Source organism: Blennius ocellaris (assembly GCF_963422515.1).
Source record: "Blennius ocellaris genome assembly, chromosome: 22".
Classification (NCBI taxonomy): Eukaryota; Metazoa; Chordata; class Actinopteri; order Blenniiformes; family Blenniidae; genus Blennius; species Blennius ocellaris.
Genome location: NC_137671.1, coordinates 1,490,524 through 1,513,864, shown reverse-complemented (window position 1 = coordinate 1,513,864; position 23,341 = coordinate 1,490,524). Strand labels below are relative to the sequence as shown.

Genomic DNA, 23,341 nt, shown 5'->3' with positions numbered 1-23,341 from the left:
AATACTACACATACTCCTTTGTTACTGCAAGAAATATGAAGGAATATTACTGTAGAAATTTGGAGAAAAGTACTCTTAAACTTGGAGCAAATTAACGAAAATGATGGTCTCATCTGTTTTCAAATTGCAATAAAAAAAAATCCTTCATAGGTTTATGCCCAATTCTACGTTAGGGCAATACTAGACATACTCCTTTGTTACTACAAGAAATATGAAAGAATATTACTGTAGAAATTTGGAGAAAGTACTCTTAAACTTGAATCTGTTGGTTGAAAATAATGATCTCGCCTGTTTTCAAAATGCAATAAAAAGGAATCCTTCATAGGTTTATGCCGGATTCCACTTCAAGGCAATACTAGACATACTCCTTTGTTACTGCAAGCAATATCGAAGAATATTACTGTAGGGATTTGGAGTAAAGATGCTCCAAGTTTAAGAGTACTTTTCTCCAAATTCGTACAGTAATATTCTTTGATACTGTTTGCAGTAGTAAAGGAGTATGTCTAGTATTGCCCTAAAGTGGAATTAGGCATAAACCTATGAAGGATTCCTTTTTATTGTTATTTGAAAACAGACGAGACACCATTATTTTCGTTACTTTGCTCCAAGTTTGAAAGTACTTTTCTCCAAATTCCTACAGTGATTTTCTTCGATGCTGCTTGTAGTAGTAAAGGAGTATGTCTAGTACTGCCTGAAGTGGAATCAGGCATAAACCTATTAAGGACTCCATTTTATTGCAATTTGAAAATAGATGAGATCATCATTTTCGATCAACACATCCAAGTTTAAGAGTACTTTTCTCCAAATTTATACAGTAATATTCTTACATATTTCTTGTAGTAACAAAGGAGTATGCCTAGTATTGCTCTGAAGTGAAATTGGGTGTAAACCTATGAAGGATTCCGTTTTATTGCATTTTGAAATCAGCCCATCTGTCTTTCTGTCGTTTCCTTCCAGCATTGAGGCCGTACGCTGTCTTGTGTTTTACCGTAAAGGCGTTAATAAACGCGCAGTTAAAATTGAGTGCCGGCTCACTTGACGGCAGTGACCTACTGGAGCTCTGGTGTAATCCTCCTCGGCGGCCACCAGGGGGCAGCAGAACGACGGACTGCAGTTTCACTCCTGTGATCCCGAGAAGACGTTTGACTTTCATTGCCTTTGTTTTGATAAAAGTTCCTAACAAGCCTCTGACCCTCTTTAGCTCCGCCCACAACGAGTAAAAAAAAAAAAAAAAAAAAAGTATGAATGTGGTCAACCAGACACTTTAATTTCAACTTTTTTATTTATTTTTTTTTATTTTGAACAATGATCGTAGAACCTGATCGCTGTCAAATGATTTCAGTAAGTAAGAACACCAGAGGCCTGAAGTCCAGACCTGCACTCCGACCAATCCTGCAGCTCAGAAAGAAAATAAAGTTAAACAACAAAAAAAAAAAAATCATACAGCGTCGCTCCAGAGGCCACTCGCCCCGTGAGAGAGAGAGAGAGAGAGAGAGAGAGAGAGGGAGGAACAAACAGCAACAGGAATCTCATGATTGCTTGTAAAATGACTTTTAAATGTAGATAATATTTGTATATAGGTAGATAATGTTTGGGGGGGGGGGGGGGCAGTAAGAATTAATATACAATCAGAAGGTCTCAGCTCACGAGCTCGGTCAACACAACCGCTTATGCATGCACTAAAAAGAACAACTAACGAAAGAAATAAAAAAAAATAAAAAAGAGAAACCGTCGGGATCCAAACTGGTTTTCGCCGGAAAAGAAAAACTAAAAACCAGACGAGTGACTAACTGAAGAAAAGAGGCTGAATGTCATCGTTTCTTTAAATAAAATGGCTACTTGACATTATTGCACATGAGCAAGAGACAGTAATACTAGAGAGCTCTGATCACGGACCCCCCCCCTCTCCCCCCCCCCCCCCCCCCCCCCCCCACACACACTTTGTGCTATAATGGACAGGAAACGGCTGCATAAGTGCTTTTTTGTCCAAAGCTTGACGAGAGAAGGGGAAAAGACGTTTTCAAAATCAGGTTTATTGTTGAGGCATCGTTATTGAGCCTGTGCTCTCCACCTGGGGGGGGGGGACCAAAACAGAAAGGAAGGAGGGAGGGGGGGGGGGGTGAGGTGGATCTCTCCAGACATAAAAAAATAAAGGGTGAGGATTGGCGCAATGAGCCTGGGATTCTGTCGCTGCTACATTAAAACGTGACGATGTGCAACGCGGGGAGGAGAGACTCTTCCTCCCTCCACTCGTCTTTCTTCATCCTCTCTTCCAACCGTCGTCGCTCTACCAGTCCGCCGCCTCATTATTGGTGTTGCTTGGCAGTGTCCAGGGCCAATAACGTGGCAGAGTGATGGGTCAGGTAAAAACACTGGAGCTGCAGTGCGGTGGTTCTGGGGGGGCGGGGGGTGTGTTGGGGGGGGTGGGGGGGGGGTCTTCCTCACAGCGGACCGTTGACCGACACCTCCTGCGGCGGCTGCTCCGGTTCTTCTCTGTGTGGGGGGGGGGACAAGAGGGGGGGGACAAGATGTTAGCAACACAAGCTTCCTGACTGCAGCGTCTCAACAGGAAGTGCTCCTGCAGCACTTCCTGTCACCAGGGGAAGCAAAGGATCATGGGGGATGTGGGGTAACGCACAGATATTCAAATGTGGGTGTCGGGATCAGATCGGTGCTAGCGTTATGCTACGTAGCGGGGAGCGCCGTACGGCTACAACCTGCAGACAGGAAGTAGGAGGAGCTAAAGTATTTCAATGTACGAACATGGAGCCGCTAAACTACGATATCATGAAGGCGGGAGCGTTTCTACGGCTTTAATATCTTGTTTTATAGTTGTTGTTTATAAGGACCTGGAAGGAAGGAAGGAAGGAAGGAAAGAAAAGAAGAAAAGAAAAAAGAAAAGAAAAGAAAAGAAAAGAGAAAAAAAAAGAAGAAAAGAAAAGAAAAGAAAAAAGAAAAGAAAAGAAAAGAGAAAAGAAAAGAAAAGAAAAGAAAAGAAAAGAGAAAAGAAAAAAAAGAGAAAAGAAAAAAAGAAAAGAGAAAAGAAAAAAAGAAAAGAGAAAAGAAAAAAAGAAAAGAGAAAAGAAAAAAGAAAAAAAAAAAAAGGAGAAAAGAAAAAGAAAAGAGAAAAGAAAAAAAGAAAAGAAAAAAAAAAGAAGAGAAAAGAAAAAAAGAAGAGAAGAGAAAAGAAAAGAAAAGAAAAAAGAAAAGAAAAGAAAAAAAGAAGAGAAAAGAAAAAAAGAAGAGAAAAGAAAAGAAAAAGAAAAAGAAAAGAAAAGAAAAGAGAAAAGAAAAAAAAAGAGAAAAGAAAAAAAGAAGAGAAAAGAAAAAAAGAAGAGAAAAGAAAAAAAGAAAAAAGAAAAAAGAGAAAAGAAAAAAGAAGAAAAGAAAAAAGAAGAAACGAGAAAAGAAAAAAAGAAAAGAAAAAAGAAGAAAAGAAAAAAGAAGAAACGAGAAAAGAAAAAAAGAAAAGAGAAAAGAAAAAAAGAAGAGAAAAGAAAAAAAAAAGAAAAGAAAAAAAGAAAAGAAGAAAAGAGAAAAGAAAAGAAGAGAAAAGAAAAGAAAAAAAGAAGAAAAGAAAAGAGAAAAGAAAAAAAGAAAAAAAGAGAAAAGAAGAAAAGAAGAGAAAAGAAAAAAAAAAAAAGAAGAAAAGAAAAGAGAAAAAAAGAAAAAAAGAAAAGAACTGACAGAGACTGACTGACAGAGAGACTGACTGACTGAGAGACTGACTGACTGACTGACTGACTGACTGACTGACTGAGAGACTGACTGACTGACTGACTGACTGACTGACTGACTGACTGAGAGACTGACTGACTGACTGACTGACTGACTGACTGACTGAGAGACTGACTGACTGACTGACTGACTGACAGAGAGACTGACTGACTGACTGACTGACTGAGAGACTGACTGACTGACTGACTGACTGAGAGACTGACTGACTGACTGACTGACTGACTGACTGACTGACTGACTGACTGACTGACAGAGAGACTGACTGACTGACAGACAGAGAGACTGACTGACTGACGGCTCGGTCCAGAACAGCTGATCACGTCCCCACAGAGTTCCTGGGAGTCGCTGCAGGAACTGTTGACGTTCACACAGTCAAGTGGATCGGTGCTTCAGGATCTGGATCTAAACGTTCCAGGAGGAAAACTGGATCTAGAACACTTGGAACCATGTTGAACTGTTTTCTTACTTCCTGTCCGGCGGCGTGTTGGCCGGAGGATCTGACAGAGAGAGTTTCTCCAGGGACACCGGACTCTCCTCACTGCAACAACAACAACAACAACAACAACACAGAGGTGAGCGTCAACAGAGCGAAGCTGCAGTGACACCAACACACCAGCAGGTGGCGCCACCACTGGACAAACTGCAGGTCTGATCCCAGACCAGCGGCCACCAACAAACCAGGATCTGTTTCCTGGTTTAGCGGGATCACGTGACCACCATGTGTACGTTCACGTGAAAGGGGCGGAGCCTCCCAGCGTCTGACCAGGAAGACAAAATACCTCTCGAGGTCAGCCGGCTTGTTTTCGGCGGGGGGGAGGGGAGCTGCCGCCGACTTCGTTTTGTCGTCCCCTTCCCCGTCCGACGTCCCCGAGGAACCGCCGTCCAAGGAACCGCCGTCCAAGGAACCGCCGTCCGACGCCTTTGTCCCGTCTCCCGCGGCCGGGGGGGGCCCACAGGGGGCGCCGGCGTCTGCTGGCAAGACAGGAGAGAAGAGCAGCGCTGAAGCTGGAGGAGAGAGCAGGACCAGGAGAGAGGAGGACCAGGAGAGAGGGGGACGAGGAGAGAGCAGGACCAGGAGAGAGGAGGACCAGGAGAGAGCGGGGCGAGGAGAGAGCAGGACCAGGAGAGAGCGGGACCAGGAGAGAGCGGGACGAGGAGAGAGCGGGACCAGGAGAGAGCGGGACCAGGAGAGAGCGGGACGAGGAGAGAGCGGGACCAGGAGAGAGCGGGACCAGGAGAGAGCGGGACCAGGAGAGAGGAGGACCAGGAGAGAGCTGGACCAGGAGAGAGCGGGACCAGGAGAGAGCGGGACGAGGAGAGAGCGGGACGAGGAGAGAGCGGGACGAGGAGAGAGCGGGACCAGGAGAGAGCGGGACCAGGAGAGAGCGGGACGAGGAGAGAGCGGGACCAGGAGAGAGCGGGACCAGGAGAGAGCGGGACCAGGAGAGAGCGGGGCGAGGAGAGAGCGGGACGAGGAGAGAGCGGGACCAGGAGAGAGCGGGACGAGGAGAGAGCGGGACGAGGAGAGAGCGGGACCAGGAGAGAGCGGGACCAGGAGAGAGCGGGACGAGGAGAGAGGGGGACCAGGAGAGAGGGGGACGAGGAGAGAGGGGGACGAGGAGAGAGCGGGACGAGGAGAGAGCGGGACCAGGAGAGAGCGGGACCAGGAGAGAGGGGGACCAGGAGAGAGCGGGACCAGGAGAGAGGGGGACGAGGAGAGAGCGGGACCAGGAGAGAGCGGGACGAGGAGAGAGCGGGACGAGGAGAGAGCGGGACCAGGAGAGAGCGGGACCAGGAGAGAGCGGGACCAGGAGAGAGCGGGACGAGGAGAGAGCGGGACGAGGAGAGAGCGGGACGAGGAGAGAGCGGGACGAGGAGAGAGGGGGACCAGGAGAGAGCGGGACCAGGAGAGAGGAGGACCAGGAGAGAGCGGGACCAGGAGAGAGGAGGACCAGGAGAGAGCGGGACCAGGAGAGAGCGGGACCAGGAGAGAGCGGGACGAGGAGAGAGCGGGACCAGGAGAGAGCGGGACGAGGAGAGAGCGGGACCAGGAGAGAGCGGGACCAGGAGAGAGCGGGACCAGGAGAGAGCGGGACCAGGAGAGAGCGGGACGAGGAGAGAGCGGGACCAGGAGAGAGCGGGACGAGGAGAGAGCGGGACCAGGAGAGAGCGGGACGAGGAGAGAGCGGGACCAGGAGAGAGCGGGACCAGGAGAGAGCGGGACCAGGAGAGAGCGGGACCAGGAGAGAGCGGGACCAGGAGAGAGCGGGACCAGGAGAGAGCGGGACGAGGAGAGAGCGGGATGAGGAGAGAGCGGGACCAGGAGAGAGCGGGACGAGGAGAGAGCGGGACCAGGAGAGAGCGGGACCAGGAGAGAGCGGGACGAGGAGAGAGCGGGACCAGGAGAGAGCGGGACCAGGAGAGAGCGGGACCAGGAGAGAGCGGGACCAGGAGAGAGCGGGACGAGGAGAGAGCGGGACCAGGAGAGAGCGGGACCAGGAGAGAGCGGGACCAGGAGAGAGCGGGACCAGGAGAGAGCGGGACCAGGAGAGAGCGGGACCAGGAGAGAGCGGGACGAGGAGAGAGCGGGACGAGGCTCACCGCTGCCGTCCTGGTTTGGTTTGGCTGGTTTGTCCACAGGAGAGCTGCAGCGGGGGCTGGTCTCCGTCCTGCAGGCCAGAGGGGGACAGTCCCGTTTACACGACCGTGAAGACTGAATGTTTTGCAACACGTTTCCGTGGAAACGGCAGAAACACAACAACAGGATGCGGTTGGTCTCCTCACCCGGAGAAGGGCTGGAACTCTGTGAAGTTGGCCCAGCCGGTCCCCTGTGTGTCGGCCCCGCCCCCCGCCGAGCTGTCCCAGCCCGCCGGGGCCGGAGACGGCGCCGTCCCGCCAGAGTCCCTGAAGTTGGCCGTCCAGCCGGGACCTGGGAACCACAAGGGCCGACGGCGGTGAGCTCGTGTCCCCCGGCTGGCCGGAGGCGCCGCCCGGGAGCCGTCCTACCTGTCTCTGGCGTGTTCTGGCCGGAGTCCTCGTCCTCGTCGGACTCCGAGCTGCGGTCCCGCTCCCGTCCTCCGTTCTCCATGCTGCTTCTGGAGCTGCCCTCTGACGACTGAGACACTCCGAACCTGGGAGACAGAGGACAGAGGAGGACAGAGGGAGACAGAGGAGGACAGAGGGAGACAGAGGAGGACAGAGGGAGACAGAGGGAGACAGAGGAGGACAGAGGGAGACAGAGGAGGACAGAGGGAGACAGAGGGAGACAGAGGAGGACAGAGGGAGACGGAGGGAGACGGAGGGAGACGGAGGGAGACGGAGGGAGACAGAGGGAGGACAGAGGGAGGACAGAGGGAGGACAGAGGGAGACAGAGGGAGGACAGAGGGAGGACAGAGGGAGACAGAGGGAGACAGAGGGAGGACAGAGGGAGGACAGAGGGAGACAGAGGAGGACAGAGGAGGACAGAGGGAGACAGAGGGAGACAGAGGAGGACAGAGGGAGACAGGAGGAAAGAGGAGGACAGAGGGAGACAGAGGAGGACAGAGGGAGACAGAGGAGGACAGAGGGAGACAGAGGAGGACAGAGGGAGACAGAGGGAGACAGAGGGAGACAGAGGAGGACAGAGGGAGACAGTGGAGGACAGAGGGAGACAGAGGGAGACAGAGGAGGACAGAGGGAGACAGTGGAGGACAGAGGGAGACAGAGGGAGACAGAGGAGGACAGAGGGAGACAGAGGAGGACAGAGGGAGACGGAGGGAGACAGAGGGAGACGGAGGGAGACAGAGGGAGACGGAGGGAGACGGAGGGAGACGGAGGAGGACAGAGGGAGACAGAGGAGGACGGAGGGAGACGGAGGGAGACAGAGGGAGACGGAGGGAGACAGAGGGAGACGGAGGAGGACAGAGGGAGACAGAGGGAGGACAGAGGGAGGACAGAGGGAGACGGAGGGAGACGGAGGGAGACGGAGGGAGACGGAGGGAGACGGAGGGAGACGGAGGGAGACGGAGGGAGACAGAGGGAGACAGAGGGAGACAGAGGGAGACGGAGGAGGACAGAGGGAGACAGAGGGAGGACAGAGGGAGACAGAGGGAGACGGAGGGAGGGTTGTCGTCAGGAATCCCTCCAGGCTTTTCTGTGGCGCTGCAGCAGCTTTCATCAGTCACAGTGACATCTAGTGGCCACCGGTGGGACTTACCAGTGTGGTTTGACATTTTAAAGGTCCCATGTTATGCAAAATTCACCTTGTAGTGGATTTCTAACAGTAATGTGGGGAAAAAAGAGGTAAAGAACGTCCGTCGTCTGCCCACCTGGTTACGCCACTTTTTACAGAAATTAAACGCAATAAAGAAAGAAAAGAGGGGAGAGAAATGGGGGGAATTATTCAGGACCAAGTTGTTGTTTGGGGGGGAAAAAAACACTTTGAACACAATGTTGTTCAAATGACACGCGAGTGAAATGTGGGAAAACTGACAGGACAAGTGAAACAGGAAGTGACTTGGAGGAGAGGGCGGGGCTCTCCAGGCACTCCTTCTCGCCACCCGATCACACTTTTTCAACTTTCATCCGTCTCTGCCAGAGACGAGCTGGACGTCCTTATGACGGCAACAGGATTACCTCGTTCTGGACTTCGCTTGTGTTGCATAGTTGATCTCCTTCTCCTCCCAGATGTCCTCCTCCTCTTCAGCGTCGTCAAACTGGCGTATCCTCTCTTTACAGCAGGCTTCGAAAGCAGCCGCGTTGGCCTGTGGACGGAGACACGTCCATCAATGACGCATCATTTACTATTTGTTCCGATTCAAAACTGTACATGAGGACGGAATTGGACGGAGGAGCAGCTCTCCAGACACTTACACTATTATCATCAGCATCTAGATTGAAGTTTATTTCGGCAATTCTGTCAAATGTGGCGCTGAGAAGAGAGGAGACACGCTGGTCAGACAACGTGCAGCAATAGAAAGGACACGTCTAATAACTGCGACACAACTTTAAGCGGGTGTTTTTACAAAACGCGAGTTCTGAACCCGCGTTATGGAAAAGTCCAAACTAGACTGTTGGAACGCTCACTTGATGTTCTCGTCGTGCTCACTGAACTCCTCGTCGTTGAACCCAAACTGATCCACAAAGTTGGCGGTCATCTGCTGGATCTGGTAGTCGGAGAACGCCTGGGGGGGGGAGGGGGGGGGGGGGCTCGTTAGTTCATGTTGTGGTGGGTGATTATTATGACGGAGGGTTCAGGCGGTCTGGAGATCAGGTGAGAGCGAGCAGAGACTGTGTCCTCCACCACGCCTTTTTAAAACGTGTGTGGGACGCCGACATTTTGACACACTGGATGATGCAGGAAGGCAGGAGATCAGAAACCCCCCCCCCCCCCCCCCCCCACGGTTTAGTTTAGTTTTTGAAAACGAGGTCTATTCATACAGAAATGGGAGAAAAGCTAGAAATTACATCATTTCCATGTTGGACCACTAGCAGGTGCCGTTTGTTCTCGTCATGAAACCACACATGAACTACAAACATATTTGTAAACATTAACAATGCCAGTAGGTGACGTTCATGTGTGCACAGTAGCAGTAGCGGCAACAGTAGCAGTAGCAGTAGCGGTAGCAGTAGCAGGAGCGGTAACAGTAGCAGTAGCGGTAGCGGGAGCGGTAACAGTAGCAGTAGCGGTAACAGTAGCAGTAGCAGTAGCAGTAGCAGTAGCAGTAGCGGTAGCGGTAATGGTAGCGGTAGCAGTAGCAGTAGCGGTAACGGTAGCAGTAGTGGTAGCGGTAGCAGTAGCGGTAGCGGTAGCAGTAACAGCAACGGTAGCGGTAACAGTAGCAGTAGCAGTAACAGTAGCAGTAGCAGTCACGGTAACAGTAACAGTAGCGGTAGCGGTAGCAGTAGCAGTAGCAGTAGCGGTAGCGGTAGCAGTAGCGGTAGCGGTAGCAGCTTTTCAAGAATGTTGGGGGACGACTTTTAACCCGTTTCCATGGAGACGGCGTTTTCAAAAAGCTCCACCTTGGGAGCCGTTCTCACAAACGTGAAGCAGCGAGCGGCTCAATTCCCCCAGCAGGCGGCGGGACGGCGGCCTGGACGAGGACTAGAACCGCGTCCTGACACCAAGCGACAGACTCCAGTGGCCTCAGGAGAGCCTCACCTGCTGCAGAGACAGGTCGTTGGGGAAGGGGCTCTCCATGTCGTCGTCCTCGCTGGACGAGTGCATGTTGTGGGTGCTGACCTGCGGGGGTCACAGGACATCTGGTCAACAAACGTGTGCGCGTCCCGTTAGCTACTCTCTTACGCTGCTCCAAATAATAATAATAATAATAATAATAATAAAAGCGAGTGGTGAGGCTGCTGCCGTGCTCACTGGAATACTGGACGCTTTCAATGCTCAACGAAAGATAAAGTGGTAAAAAGGTTAACAAGTGTCGAGTATATATATATATTTATTTATTTATTTTTCCCTACCAGATTCCAGGAAGCATAGTCACTTCAAGGCTCACTCCTTTTAGTTTTCACAATTATACAGCAGGTTATTTGTGATAAATTCATCAGTCTTTGGAAGGTGGAGAGACAAACCACACTGTAAACTACTTTAGGAGGAGAGGATGTAGATATATATATATATATATATATATATAGGAAGGATATAGGATAGATATATATCCATAGAGTTTGGGTAACGGTTAACACGAAGCAGTTCTAATAATTAACCGACACATCTGACTTTAGTTGCTTGTAAGTTTTATTTCGTGTGACTCGTGAAGAGACGCGTGGGATTTGGCCACGCCCCCGCCCTGCACGGCGCGTCGGGTTGGAGGCCGGAGAGAAGAGGGGGAACCAGCTGGTTAGAGGACGGGCGGAGTTTTCAGGGAACTGTGGTCGGAGCGAGTGTCTTACGAGCTCCACGGTGTTCCTCCGGTTCGTCTCCCGCAGCGTCTCGTCCACGAAGCTCTCCCAGCGCCCCCTGCAGTCTTCTGGCAGCTCTGCAACAGGCGACGCCCCGCCTGGGACTTCAACTTTTAAAAGGCTTTACCAGCCACAACTCAAACTCGGGGACGTACCGGGGTGCGGGGGCCGTGTCCTTACCTTTGATGAGGTCGGCGATCTGGGTCTGTACCGGTCCTTTCTCCAGGTTCTGCACCACCATGTTGGCGATTTTGGTCAAATGACCCATGTTTCCTCTCCTGGTGCCCCCGTCAGTCCTGGGGTGAACAAGCACACACACACTTTACGCGTCCGAGCAGAGCTGATGGGAAAGATCAGCATCATTATTACATCTTTTGTATTTTATGGTCATTGCCCATGTGGCTCCACGGCGCTACTGTAAACCCAACAGGAAGTCTTTGGGGGGGGGGGGGTCCTGGAGGCCTGAACCCCGGCCAGCATACACAACAGGCCTGCCCAACAAAGAGGGGATCAAAATTCTTCCACCAAAGTCAGAGGGCCGGCCGGTCGTCTAAAACAGGAAGTGGCTCTGCTCCACATGCTGCAGAAAGACTTGACCTGCCTCATGACCACCGTCTTGCTACTTGCACATGTGCAGAAGAACCGTTTACCGTGCAGCAGCGTCTGTGGCGTCAAAATAAGAGACGGAGCCTCCACATTTCCACAAAGTTGTGCATTCTCCCTCTTACACGACGGAGGACGAGTGTTCTCAGAATTTTCGGCCTTGGGAACTGTTCTCAAAACGCAACGAAAGGCGTCATGTAAACAGGGCCTAAGGCTGCGTCTCAATTCTCCCCCAGAGCCCTTCATCTTACCCCTACCCCTTTGAAATGCGCGTTCACGAGAGTCTGAGGGGCGTCCCATTCCACTACTGTGCAGAGAGGAAGGGCTGTTCACCCTCTAAACGGAGCGTTTCCAGATGCACACTTTAAACAGAGGGGTAGGAGGACACGGCGCTGAAGAACTCGCATTTCACATATATACACTTCTAAAGTTAGTGCTGCTGTCTGCCGTATGGAGCTTCCGTGTGTATTTGTTTGGTAGAGACGGTGTTTATAACATTTTATTATTACACTGTAGAGTTCCAACGTTTTCTAATATGGGTGTTTTGAAAACAGGGACAAACAAGGAAGCTCCTCCGCTTTCGCATGGCGAATGAGGAAATATTCCTGAAGTCCAAATACAGAAACTGAAGTAATCCACGTCTCCGTCTATTTCTTGACGAAGCCAAGCTGCTGCAACACGTTGAACTTGGGACGGCAGGACGACGCTCCCGCTGGAACGTCAACAGACATCCGTGGCTCAGCTCTGCTGATGTAACGGCGCCATGTTATGATGTCATAACTGTGAGACGGAGCGAGTGGGGCGGGGCCGAGCAGAGGGAGAGGGGGGGGTCCCAAATCTAAGGGCTGAAACTTGTACCCCTTTGCCCTCGTTTTGGAGGCGGAGGGCTAAGGGGTAGGCTGAGGGCTAAAAATAGAATAAGTTTGACAAGTGACAACACAGGTCGACCGCCCAGATGACGATGCAAAGACCGTCGATAAAACGATGGCGAGTCAGTGAACTGACGCAAAGGAAGCAGACTTACTGGATTTTGTCGTTCTCCTCCCAGGCGTCGAGGATTCTCTGAACCAGTCGACACTTCTGGAAGAGCTGCGAGATTCCAACAAGACACGGAGTGACTGTGGGGAGATCACGCAGCGACAAGCCTCTCTGGCACGCTGCACTTACGTGTGCCACCAGGGCGTTGTGGATGGAGGTCTGGCCCGGCTCCTCCCCCCCGCCGCCCAGTGCCTCCGGGTTGGACTCTGCTGGGTTCTCCTCGTGGTTCTGGAGGCCCGTGGCGGGCCGCTCTTCCGTGGAGGGATGGTTCAAAATGGCCGCCACGCACAGCTCCACTTGGAAGTGCAAAAAGTTATTCCAGGTGTATTTGAAGAACAGATCCTGTGCAGACGGAGGACGGGGGGGAGAGTGTGAGCAGATTGGAGACATTCAGTGCTTCAATTATCAGCTTTTTGGGTTTTTTCTTCTTCCATTCCTCCTTCATCTGTGGCGGAAACAACCCTTCAAATGACACCACAGCAGCTTTGTGCAGACGAGGTTTACTGCACTTTGCTCAGTGGCTGTGATAAGCTAATCAGCGCTGCCCCCGTCTCATGACCGGGCCGATGTGACGCCACACCTTGAAGGTAAGAGTACGTACAGGGGCCGAGGCTGAAGCCTCTCCTCTCACACCGTTAACCCCTATGAGAGCCGAAGCTGGAATATTGTTCCAAACATCTTAACTCGTCGTCTTTTCCTCTGTAGGCTCACGGTCAGATTGGACTCCGATCCCGACGTCGCATGTGTGCGTTTTTCAATTCTTAACTTGCTCTCGGAGAGTGACGGTGTGAATCACAGCAACAGCACATGAAATAAAAATGTGTTTCTTCACATGCGACACGTGAAGCAGCACGAGTTGATTGAGTCGATCAGGTACTTTGAGAGAGACGACGATACTGGACAAGAGCTCAAAAACCCGTAAATCCACTGAGTCCCGATGTTTTTCGGATGGCGACTTCACAACAAACTAAATCAACAGACAAACTCCACCACTTCCCCTTTTTCTTCATCTTTCTGCTTTGCGCGTGCGGCTGATTTCAAGTCTGTCATGTTGTGTTCCAACCATCATTTAAACATGTAGGGAAGGGCATTTTCCTGGTTCTGTCTATACAAAGTTGTCACGCTGGACAGGAAGTGGCAGGAGCTGGAAGTCAGTGTGTTTGAAACTGCTGATAGCGCTTCTGTTATCCTGCCTCTTTCCAACGACATTGTCTGGAAGTAACTTCTACACCTCAGCCTCACTGTTGTCCGCACTAAAGTGTGCTCAAACGCTACAGGGACCGCCAGGCTACGCCAAGGAAGACTAATGATGATTCACTTGCTCCCTGCTGGAGTTCTATTTGCATGTTTCAAGCCTTTTGAAACATGCATTTTGACATTTGTGTTGCAGGTTTACTAAAAGGTGGCCAATAAATTCCACGGCCCTTGGGGAAAACAAAAACCAAAGCAGTGGGAGGGTGAGGAGTTGGGTGTGGACCTACCAGTAGTAGGTCCATGGTGGTTAGATTGCAGAGCTCCTGGCAGATACTGGGTGCGTTGGTCTGCAGCAGGGACGCCACCAGCCGGGCCACGTGAAGGCGGGCGTTCCCGAGTGGCTGCTCTAGAACGCCAACGGTCGTCAATATTGCACTTTTCTGCGGCGGGAATCAGAGAAGCGTGTAAAGTTGTGCAGAACACGGTGACGGTTACGTTTTCACTTGATGAAAAAACAAACTAAATATTCTACGGATTCTGCAGCGATACCATAACATTATTAAAACAAAAACTAACCCATAACCAGGTCACACTTAGTATTTCATATGTACACACACACACATTCTGTAAAGAGTATTTGACGTAGCACTTGTTTGTATTACTTTGTAGATAGAATGTATTGTTCATTTTCACACATCTTTGGAATTGTTTACTGTTTTGTATTGTTTATCTACACTACCTTAAATAATACAACAAAAACATTTTTAAAAAGAAAGATCAATCAAATCCAAAACAAAAAACAAAACAAAAAACTAACCCGTGCCAGTTTTTGTTTTCGTTTGTAAAAGTTGTTTTACAGAAACGATTTCAAAATGTGTAGTACATGTGGTGATGGCTCAGACAAAAACAAGCTCACGTTGCGCTGCTGTGGCTTTCAGACAACAATAAGGAGGACTAAAAAAAACAACCGCTGCGTCTCAAACAGGGAGTTTAAAAAAGGGAACCTGTGTGTGTGATAGAGACTTGGCTCTGTGACATTGTGGGCAATACCTTGGGGGGATCCAGAAGAAGCTGCTGGAAGTCCTTTAAATGGGGCTCAATGGCATTTAAAATACTGCTGTTGACAGTGTAAGACCTTTCATAACCCTGAGAATACAGATCCATCAGCCCAACCTCCAACCTGGAACACAGAAGCAGGAACCGCCGTTAGACTGTCGACACACAGTGTCCAGAACGACGACATGAATTTAGTGGTTTTCTGACAGCGAATGGTCATCAAGTGTCCTCTGATCTACATCCAAGTCACGAGTATAGACAAAGCCAAAGTGGTTGGCCATGTCGAGTTCTGGTGGAAAAAGCACAGAAACCTCTCAACCATTGACAAAGGGGGGGAAAAAAAACAACAACAACAACAAAAAACTAATGGCATCAGGCGTTGGCAAACCTGGAATTTAACCAATGAAACACGACTGAGCCACAGAAAACGCTTTATCACTTAAAATACCCCCATGCTCTTCACCTTTCACCAACACGGCCAAGCTTTATTCACCACCGTCTAAGAACTCGTTACTGCTACTTTAACATACAGAGAAAATGAGGCTTACTGGATCAAAATGGACGCGTTTTAGGATTTTCATGTTTGGATGAACTCAATTTTACAGTACTGATGGAATAAATGCAACCGTGGGAGCATTTCTGTAAAGCGTTTTGTCGGCCAGTTGGCCATGTGCAAGTGTAGAACCACTCTGACCCATAGAAACACGGAACTTTTGAACTGTACTATCAAGTTATTATTATTATTATTGCTACCATTATTAGTAGTGCTATACACGAGTATTATACACTATTACACATTGTTATTATCTGTATTATTGTTATTATTATTATTATATAATGCCTACTTCTAATGGCTCTGCCACTGCACCTTACTATTTATTTATCTTACTTTTATCTCCTGCTTATTTCTAAGTGCCCATGTTCCGTTCTGTGTTTTACTTTATGTCTTATACCCAGATATTTTTATATTTTTACTTTTATTTCTATTCTACAGTATTTTATAATATTCGTATGTACCAGATTGCTGCAACAAAACAATTTCCCTTCGGGGATGAATAAAGTCATTATCTATCTATCTATCTATCTATCTATCTATCTATCTATCTCAGTTGCCAGGAAGAATCTGCTGCAGACAACCAGGACTCACAAGAACCACGGCTCTGAAAGCCTCGTCAGGAACTGTTGAGCTGCATGGAACCGGAAGAAGTTACCAAGCAATCTCAACAACTATAGATCCTCCACAAGTGAACACCATCAATGTAAGTTTCCATCGGAGTTGATGCAGTTGATTCACAGAGCCCGACACAGGCAGCAGTCTCAGTTTTTGACTTTCCTTTGATTTAATAAAATAATGGTTTTGGGAACTTCTGCCTCTGTGGGAGAACCCGGTGGGGGCGTGCATCGCTGCCACGCCGCTTTACACAACTTCTGGGTGTAGTTTGACACGACAATAGCGCTGGGAGGGACTGAAAATATTACTTTTTGAAAACGGGCCCCGAGGTGGAACTTTTTAAAACGACTGGAGATGTCTCCATCACACTTTTTGGCCCCAGGATGTCCATCCGATTTCTCAGATCTGAGTTTGTCAGCCGATACTGATACTTTCTGGATCCGATACTTGCATTGCTTTTGCTATGTTTGCAAATAGACTTTGAGTGTATTGTGGCAGAAACTAAGTTGCCTAAAGTTAAACGCTTCATCGGAAGATATTTGCTTAACTGGAATTATTGTAAAACTCACTTAAAGGATACAAATCATTTGATTACGGCTTTAACCGTTTGTGTCGTCTATCTTAAAATACTTCTTGCCTGCTGACATGTTGATGCTGCTGACAGCCTGGCTGCTATTCGCCTTGCAAGGTTGCAAAGAGGCTCAATGGATGGCAGCTGACGTCAAAACAGATCGGTGAGGTGATCAGCCATCAATAAATCCATGAATATTTCCTAACAGCGGCCCAGCTCAAATGTCCATTGATCCGACCGGGTCCTCCCTCATGATAACCACGTTTGCCTCCGTCACGCCATGACTCCCAGGCCAGATTCTCTCCTGGGACTCGCTGGGTTTAGAGTTGAGGATCGCCAGAATAACAATCCAACTTGGTGACGCTTTTGTTAAACGAATACGGAAAAAACCCCAAAACGATGCCTCTTCAGTTTAAACGTCCTGTAAATGGGGCCGGAGACTGAATTGGCGCACGGTGTGACACTGGCAGCGCAAGCTAGCATGTGAACGTCATCTCAACGGGGAAGTACGGTGGAGGAAGCATCATGGTTTGGGCTGCTTCTCCTGTCCTGAAAGTTCGATGTTGCGGCACAACAACACTCACTATACACGGCCGTACTTGCTGGCTGCAAAGACAGAAATTCTTCCGTGTGGAACGGCCCAGCCAAGAGTCTGCATGTGACTGTAACGTAGACGCTGAGGATATTATAAGGATCTGAATGAGCTGAACCAAGTCAGTGAGTTTGGTGGAAATCTCATCAGCAACTACTGCAATCATCTGGTCAAAGTCACTGCTGATAATGGGGATTAAATAAGTGAACATGTCAAAGGATTTCTCATCAACACTGTAGGTTTTAATAGAACTGAGCAACAAAAGCCTAATATAGCATCACCATTTAGTTTATAACATGTGATTTAAACCTCGATCAGAGTTTATGAGCTATTATCCAAAGGTTTCACATCGTTTGTTTGCAAGCGACAGAAAATATCCCTCTCATACACAAAGGGCTAATACAAGACGCATTTACACACCTGACACGGCCCCAAAAGCAAACAACACACCCAGAGAGCCAGATTGAGGTGGAATCAGACAATAGAAACTCACCCAGACCTCCTGGTCTCCAGTAAGGTAAGTAGCACTTGAGTTCCGTTAACGATGGAGGCCTCGCTCTTCTCCCCGTCGAACATGTTCTTCAGAAGCCCCGCGACGCTCTCCTGCCTGAAAGACACCAACTTCAGATCAACAAACTATGGAAACGAGTCTTTTTTTTTTTTTTTTTTTATTACAGGCCATAAAAAGTCCAGCAAATTAAAAAAAAAAAAAAGAATGAAAGGCTTCGTCAAACAGGCTTTGCGACAGACGTCCGTGTACACGCTGCAACCTGCAGTGTATTTTGAAGAACCCACTTCAGCGCCGTGTGTTTCCAAGCTCTGCCTGTGCGGACACGACGGGGCAAACATCGGGGCACTCTTCCCCGGACGTGAACCAAAAAAACAAAAAACAAAAAGCAAACTTACGACTCCAGCACAGCCAACAGCGGGTCGGGCTCCATGTTCTCCTGCATCTGATTGGCCTGGTCTCGACTAAGGCGGATGATGTCGCAAAGCGTCTGGGACGCGTTTGATTGTCTCTGGAAGGCAAAGTGTTGGTGAGTCGACGGCAGTGGCGAGACGGCTGATGGAGCACGAACTGATGGCCGCTCGCCGCTCACCTCCTCATCTTTGCCAGTATGGATGAGTTCTGTGAGTCTTTGTACCAATCTCTCCTCATTCAGCCACTGGAAGTCAAAAGAAATTCAAACATTAGAGTCCAGGACGCCTTTTAGACGAGCAGCGCCCCCCCCCCCCATTCCAACGGGTGTCCAGCTTGCTTACATGGAGGACCTCCTGTCTCAAGGGGGCCGGCTCCACGCAGCTGATGAGGCGAAGCAGCAGGTCCATCATGGCAGAGGCGTCAATGTGTTTGAGCACCAGACCTATGAAACCTTCTTTTTTCTTTAGAAAGGTGATCACCTGTGAAAGCACCAGACCGGGTCAACGCTCTGGCCCGTGGAAAGCCGGCCGCCCGCTTGTTGGGAGGATCGCTGACCTGCTCGGTTTTCCTGGCAATCAGATTGCCGATGGTTTTGCTGAAGAAGCTGGCCAGCAGGGGGTTGAGAGGCGGGTCCTGCTCCAGGAAGTGGTACAGCTTCTCCAGGAGCGAGTCGTCCGCACCGAGCTTATCATTTATTATGGACACGTCTGAAGTCAGCAGCTCACAAGCAATATTGGGAAACCTAATTGAAAAACAATGGAAAAAGACAGAATAACGGTCAGAAGGCTTTAAATCGAAACATTTTCTTTGTCGTGGTGACGAGTACACTTGATGAAAATGTAGACATTTCCACTACTGCCATCTCAACATAAAGCCAACTTTAATTAAACTTTCTGGCGTTAAATAAAGTGAAACATCCAAAGAAGTTCTCCTATTAGGGGTGTTTTTTTAAAAACTCCCGCTGACAGCATGGCCTCCAGGCTGGTTTGATGGCAACGACGTCGCCAGCTTTCATGGCGGCGTGATATTTCAGCCCGGGTGTCAGTGTTGTGTGACGTCTGCCACTCTTAGGAAATGTGTTCCACGCGAGTCAATTGTCTTTTCTCCGCTGAGAACAGCTTCCACGAAAAGTGTCATCCCTCGCTCCACCACTCAGGTACATTCACCTTTTCTCCCATATTGACCTCATAACTGTTCTCTGCAACAGTCAGCCATTCACCATACTTTTATGTCCTGGAGTCAAAACACACCTCTGAACTGACACCCCCCCCCCCCCCCCCCCATCATTTTCTTGCACAATATAAATGTGAGTGAGGATTTAAGCCAATCAGATGCAGGAGTGAGTCTGCACACCGTGTGTCAATGTTGCGATCCCAAAACGTCATTTTCCCAACCTTGAATTTAAATAATTAAATTCAAGACGCGGTACGGATCCGAGGGAATCTTGTACAACTCAACACGGCTCGGTCCAAACGTCTCCACACTCCCGCGACCACGACCACGACCACGACCACGACCACGGCCACGGCCACGGCCGGGCTGAACTGGAGAGACGCGGCAACGAAGGGGAGCGTCTGCTGATGTGTGACTTGACCTTTGGCCGTCTCGTGGTGCGCTGTTCTACTACTAATGTTGTCACAGATGACGACATCACCACTTGTGCAGCAGAGTGAGGTTTGAAGGAGAACCGCTCTCCTCTTGTGGCGGCCTCCCGGATTGGACATCATGTGAAAAACAAACGCGCGTGTGTTTGTGAGGTCGTACTTGAAGCGGCTCCTCTCCTCCAGCTCAGCAGACGGCTCCGTGGTGATGAGGCAGACCAGCTCCTGCATGCAGTGGTCCTGGGAGAGGAAGAGGAGCAGGCGGCGGTTCTGGGCCTTGCACTCCTGCAGGACGTCGTCCTCCTCCATCAGCTCCCGCAGCGTCACGTCCTCCCGGTCCAGCAGCTGGTCGATGTGGGACGTGGTGTGCAGGTCGAACTTCCAAAACATGGCGGCCGCTGGGACGGTGGACACAGCCCTGCATGGCGGGACACGAGCAACAAGAGACAGAAGAAAGGGGGGGGGAGTAAGAGGAAGAGCGGCAGGGAGCACAGAGTGGTCACGAACAATAGAGGAGAGAGGGAGGGAAGGGGCACATAGGTGGGGAAGGAAGCAGGGGGAGAGAAAACTGATGTCAACAAACAAGACGCTTACGACAGCAGGATGATTTCAAATGACACACGTGAGGAAAAGCGTGCCGTCAATGACAAACTCAGGCTGGTCCCATGTTGCATCGATGTGGGACAGTTTTGTAAAATGGAGTAAAACCTTGCCACGCACATTTCACACAGGCAGCAGTTCATGGAATAAATGGCCAGTGTTGTGGAGAAATTTGCATGTTGACACACACAAAGGTAAACCTCCCGTTTAACTCTCACTTAACAGGAACTGTGTGTGTGTGTGTGTGTGTGTGTGTGTGTGTACACAACAAGACTTCAGTGACAATGACAACTATCGTTGGATCATTAAACCAAACTGATGTCGTCAAAGTCTATACACTTAAAAAAAATTAAAACATAAATAAATAAAGAGAGAATAGTGGGACATACCAGTGGATGAAATGTGGATATCTTCAATCAGACCTCCCCCACGGGCAGGCAGGCATTTGTGTTTGTGCAGACGACAGAGAGTGTGGCGAGGCCTGGCATTTATCAGCATGGGTCTCCTCTTAAAACGCAGGCCTGTTTAGGAGATGAGACGCAGAGAGGCTCACCATAACCTGCGCCACATGGAAAACAGCAGCTGGGGAGGGGGGGGGGGGGGGGGGGTATTAATCAGCAAGATTTTAGCAGAAACAACATTTCACATCTTTGCAAACACATCCAGCCTGACGATGAAGGCTTCCCCAGAGGCTTTTTGCAGCATGGTGCGGTCAGAGTGAGAGATCTGTATGAAGCATTAGGGATATTACTCAGACAACGTGATGGGTAACTGTTAAAACTGAACGCTACGTGCATATTTCATCAACTAGCGAATGATTCGGCCTTCGCTCCTCATGGCACCGCGACAATAAAGAACTTTAAATTAGAGTTGCACCAGAATAGGTAAACACACTGTTAAGTATGTCGATTTGCAATGCATACAAACAGTTTATTGGCCGCTGTTATAAAGTGATTGTGCCTAAAAATGTCTTCCTCGACAGGTCGGCGCTCTTTACGTCTGCAAATTTGTGTCAACTCGGGATTAATTGTAGTTTTCTCTATTATATGCACTTCGGCCATGGCAAAGGGCTTGAGAAAAGACAGTCATGCTGCAAACATTGATTAAGGTGCAGGTCGCCGTTAAGTCGTGCCCCAATGCCGTCGTGGCCGAGGAGTTGTGTTTGGTTCCTGGTGCGGTTACTGCAGCAGCTAATCCAGACAACCTAACACCAGCGAGCGGTGACACTAAACAACTACATGTGCCGACTTTGTCGAAGTGAAGACGTCTCTCTGAGCAACACATTCTCCCCCGTTGATCGTGGAAGTCAAACTGAACGGGGAAGTCAAAGCCCCCCCCCCCCCTGAGGAGGACCTTTCCTTGCACATACAGCTGTGGCAGGAGCAGTGAGGTCCATCTGGCATACATTTACACAGTACACAAGTGCAATAATAACCCCGCTGAACGCTCCCCGTGGACGCCGGGCAGGAAAGCAAATGCTTGACTTTACATCCAAAATAGAAGCCACCAGAGGCGGCCTCAACAAAAACAGTCTGCAGGCGCACATAACGGCCGATGAAAAGGGGAACAATGGCGCACAAAAGGGCGCACATGTGGATGCTGGGAGTCGACGACAGCCTGTAATTAGGCGAGTTGAGAAGGCAGGGGGGGGGACGAGGCCAACAGGCACATCTGCAATGAGCCCGGCTTCTTTGAGTGACAGCAAACTGATGTTGCACTACAAAACCCGGTGACATGCAGCCGCCAAATGATTAACTAATCTCGTGCAAACACAGGCTGCACTGTTTGCCCATCCTGGGGCTGCTTACTTGCACTTAGATGCACGGAAGTTGTAAAATTAGTTGGGCAGACACAAAGGGGGGCTCTTTTGGGGAGAAAACAGTGGAGTTTCACGTCAGTTCAATAACAACACTCCCTTCGTGGCTGAAACGTTTGATTTTCTGTTCTTCCAGCTCCCATGATGGATCAGTTTGAAGGCTTCCCAACTGTCTAACGGCTCATCAACTGAGACTTTGACCAGCTGCAATGGAAAACGCGTTTATTATGAACGTGACGGATGAAGTCGGAGACAAGGCGTGTGGTCATTTTGTAATAAAGTTGGGTATTTGTTTGGTAACAATGAGTGACGCGCTGGCGTGAAGCTAAAGAAACGTAAAGTGAGCCTCCGTAGCCTTGGCAAGAAATGCACATCAACTGACCGGTGCTACGAGCTCGGATTTCTGTTTACTTCAAACTCCGGCAGCGTCTCCACAAACCAAATAACGCCAGACGACATCCTTCTTTAACACGCCGAGAAACGAGCCCGCAAAACGCCGTAAAACGACACTCGACGGGAGGAAGTTTGGACTTAAATCAACACCCCCCCCCCCCCCCCCCAACAAGGCTCCGTTGTCGTTTGGCCTCAGTCTGACTCTCACGTTCAACACCGAACGATTTGAATTTTAAAAGCGCAAACCCACACGACGTGTGTTGAAACGTGAGGAAACGAGTCCGGTTAATTTTCAACAAATCCAACTCGGCAACTCGGCTGTGTTCACTGGAGCTGAGTAATTATCAGCTAAACGCGTTATTTCACTGCGGCTAGCTTGTTTACCGGCTGCTTTGTGCCGCTTTGTCGGCTCCAAACTTGAAAAGTGAGCGGACAGTTCTTGTGAGCGCTAGTTCCTCCTTCCACCCTCCCACCCCCAACACGATTAGCACGGAGGCTAATTAGCTCCCGGAGTGAGCTTAACTTACCTCGCGCTCCAACTTCAGCCTCAACTTTGCCGGAGTTCACCTTAAACTCAACGCGAGCCGTCATGTCCGACTCACCTTCGACTCGCGGGTCTTCTCTGTCCCCCGCACGACCGCTGGCTGGCGAGTTCTCAGCCCCGCCGCTAAAGCAGGAGCTAAAGCAGTTAGCCGTAGCCTGGATAGTGATTTGTTTTGAAGAAGGGGGTCAGGCTACTGTTAGCCTAGCTCCACTCGGCTAGTCCCACTGTGGCTCCGAACACTGACACATGAACATGTCCCCCCCCCCCCCCCCCCCCTCCTTCCCTCCCTCCCTCCCTCCCCCCCCCCCCCCCCTGCTCCCCCGCAGCCACGGCTCCCTCACGCTGACAGCGATGCGGGCTATTTCAGATCCGCCGCGCAGGATTTCAGTGGTTCGGGCGCGGGGCGAAGTTTAACACGCAAAGCAGGAAAAAAAACTCAGTCATATTTTTTCAATCAAAATGGCGACATGGTCGCGGGAGCGCGCGGCGGACCTGCGACGGGGACGAGCGCCGACTTGAGACGGCGCGCCGAAGTGTGCGTAACATCCAGGGAGAGCGAGATGGTGCCACGGAGCCAGCCGCTTCCAAGAAACTCAACTTTTAGATG

At 49.9% G+C, this 23,341-nt stretch overlaps 1 protein-coding gene across 6 annotated transcripts; it reads right to left on the bottom strand.

Annotated features, from left to right (window-relative positions):
* Nucleotides 1-1,306: 1,306 nt before the first annotated feature.
* On the bottom strand, nucleotides 1,307-22,985 carry ppp6r2a (protein phosphatase 6, regulatory subunit 2a). 6 transcript variants are annotated; one of them, XM_080518683.1, is made up of 24 exons: nucleotides 22,718-22,985; nucleotides 20,371-20,563; nucleotides 19,545-19,799; nucleotides 18,336-18,522; nucleotides 18,122-18,259; nucleotides 17,959-18,024; nucleotides 17,765-17,877; nucleotides 17,352-17,465; nucleotides 14,519-14,648; nucleotides 13,756-13,908; nucleotides 12,404-12,616; nucleotides 12,261-12,325; nucleotides 10,814-10,929; nucleotides 10,625-10,743; nucleotides 9,879-9,959; nucleotides 8,804-8,901; nucleotides 8,591-8,648; nucleotides 8,354-8,481; nucleotides 6,745-6,869; nucleotides 6,523-6,667; nucleotides 6,340-6,407; nucleotides 4,518-4,710; nucleotides 4,205-4,276; nucleotides 1,307-2,493 (listed from the first exon to the last, which is right to left on the bottom strand). In XM_080518683.1, exons 3-24 carry the CDS (start codon nucleotides 19,769-19,771, stop codon nucleotides 2,442-2,444), a joined length of 2,661 nt encoding a protein of 886 aa, XP_080374809.1. In that variant the 5' UTR covers nucleotides 19,772-19,799; nucleotides 20,371-20,563; nucleotides 22,718-22,985; the 3' UTR covers nucleotides 1,307-2,441. The 6 variants fall into 6 exon arrangements, with proteins under 6 accessions (XP_080374809.1, XP_080374808.1, XP_080374810.1 ...); XM_080518682.1 differs by having other exon boundaries at nucleotides 22,793-22,985; XM_080518684.1 differs by having other exon boundaries at nucleotides 4,518-4,707; nucleotides 22,793-22,985.
* Nucleotides 22,986-23,341: the final 356 nt, after the last annotated feature.

Excerpts from the sequence above, each read along its gene's own strand:
- ppp6r2a (XM_080518683.1), bottom strand. The coding sequence starts at position 19,771 with ATGTTTTGGAAGTTCGACCTGCACACCACGTCCCACATCGACCAGCTG. Across the intron at positions 17,466-17,764 it reads CTGTTGGCTGTGCTGGAGTC|GCAGGAGAGCGTCGCGGGGC; the intron begins GTAAGTTTGCTT and ends GGTGTCTTTCAG. Across the intron at positions 4,711-6,339 it reads ACCAAACCAGGACGGCAGCG|CAGACGCCGGCGCCCCCTGT; the intron begins GTGAGCCTCGTC and ends CTGTCTTGCCAG.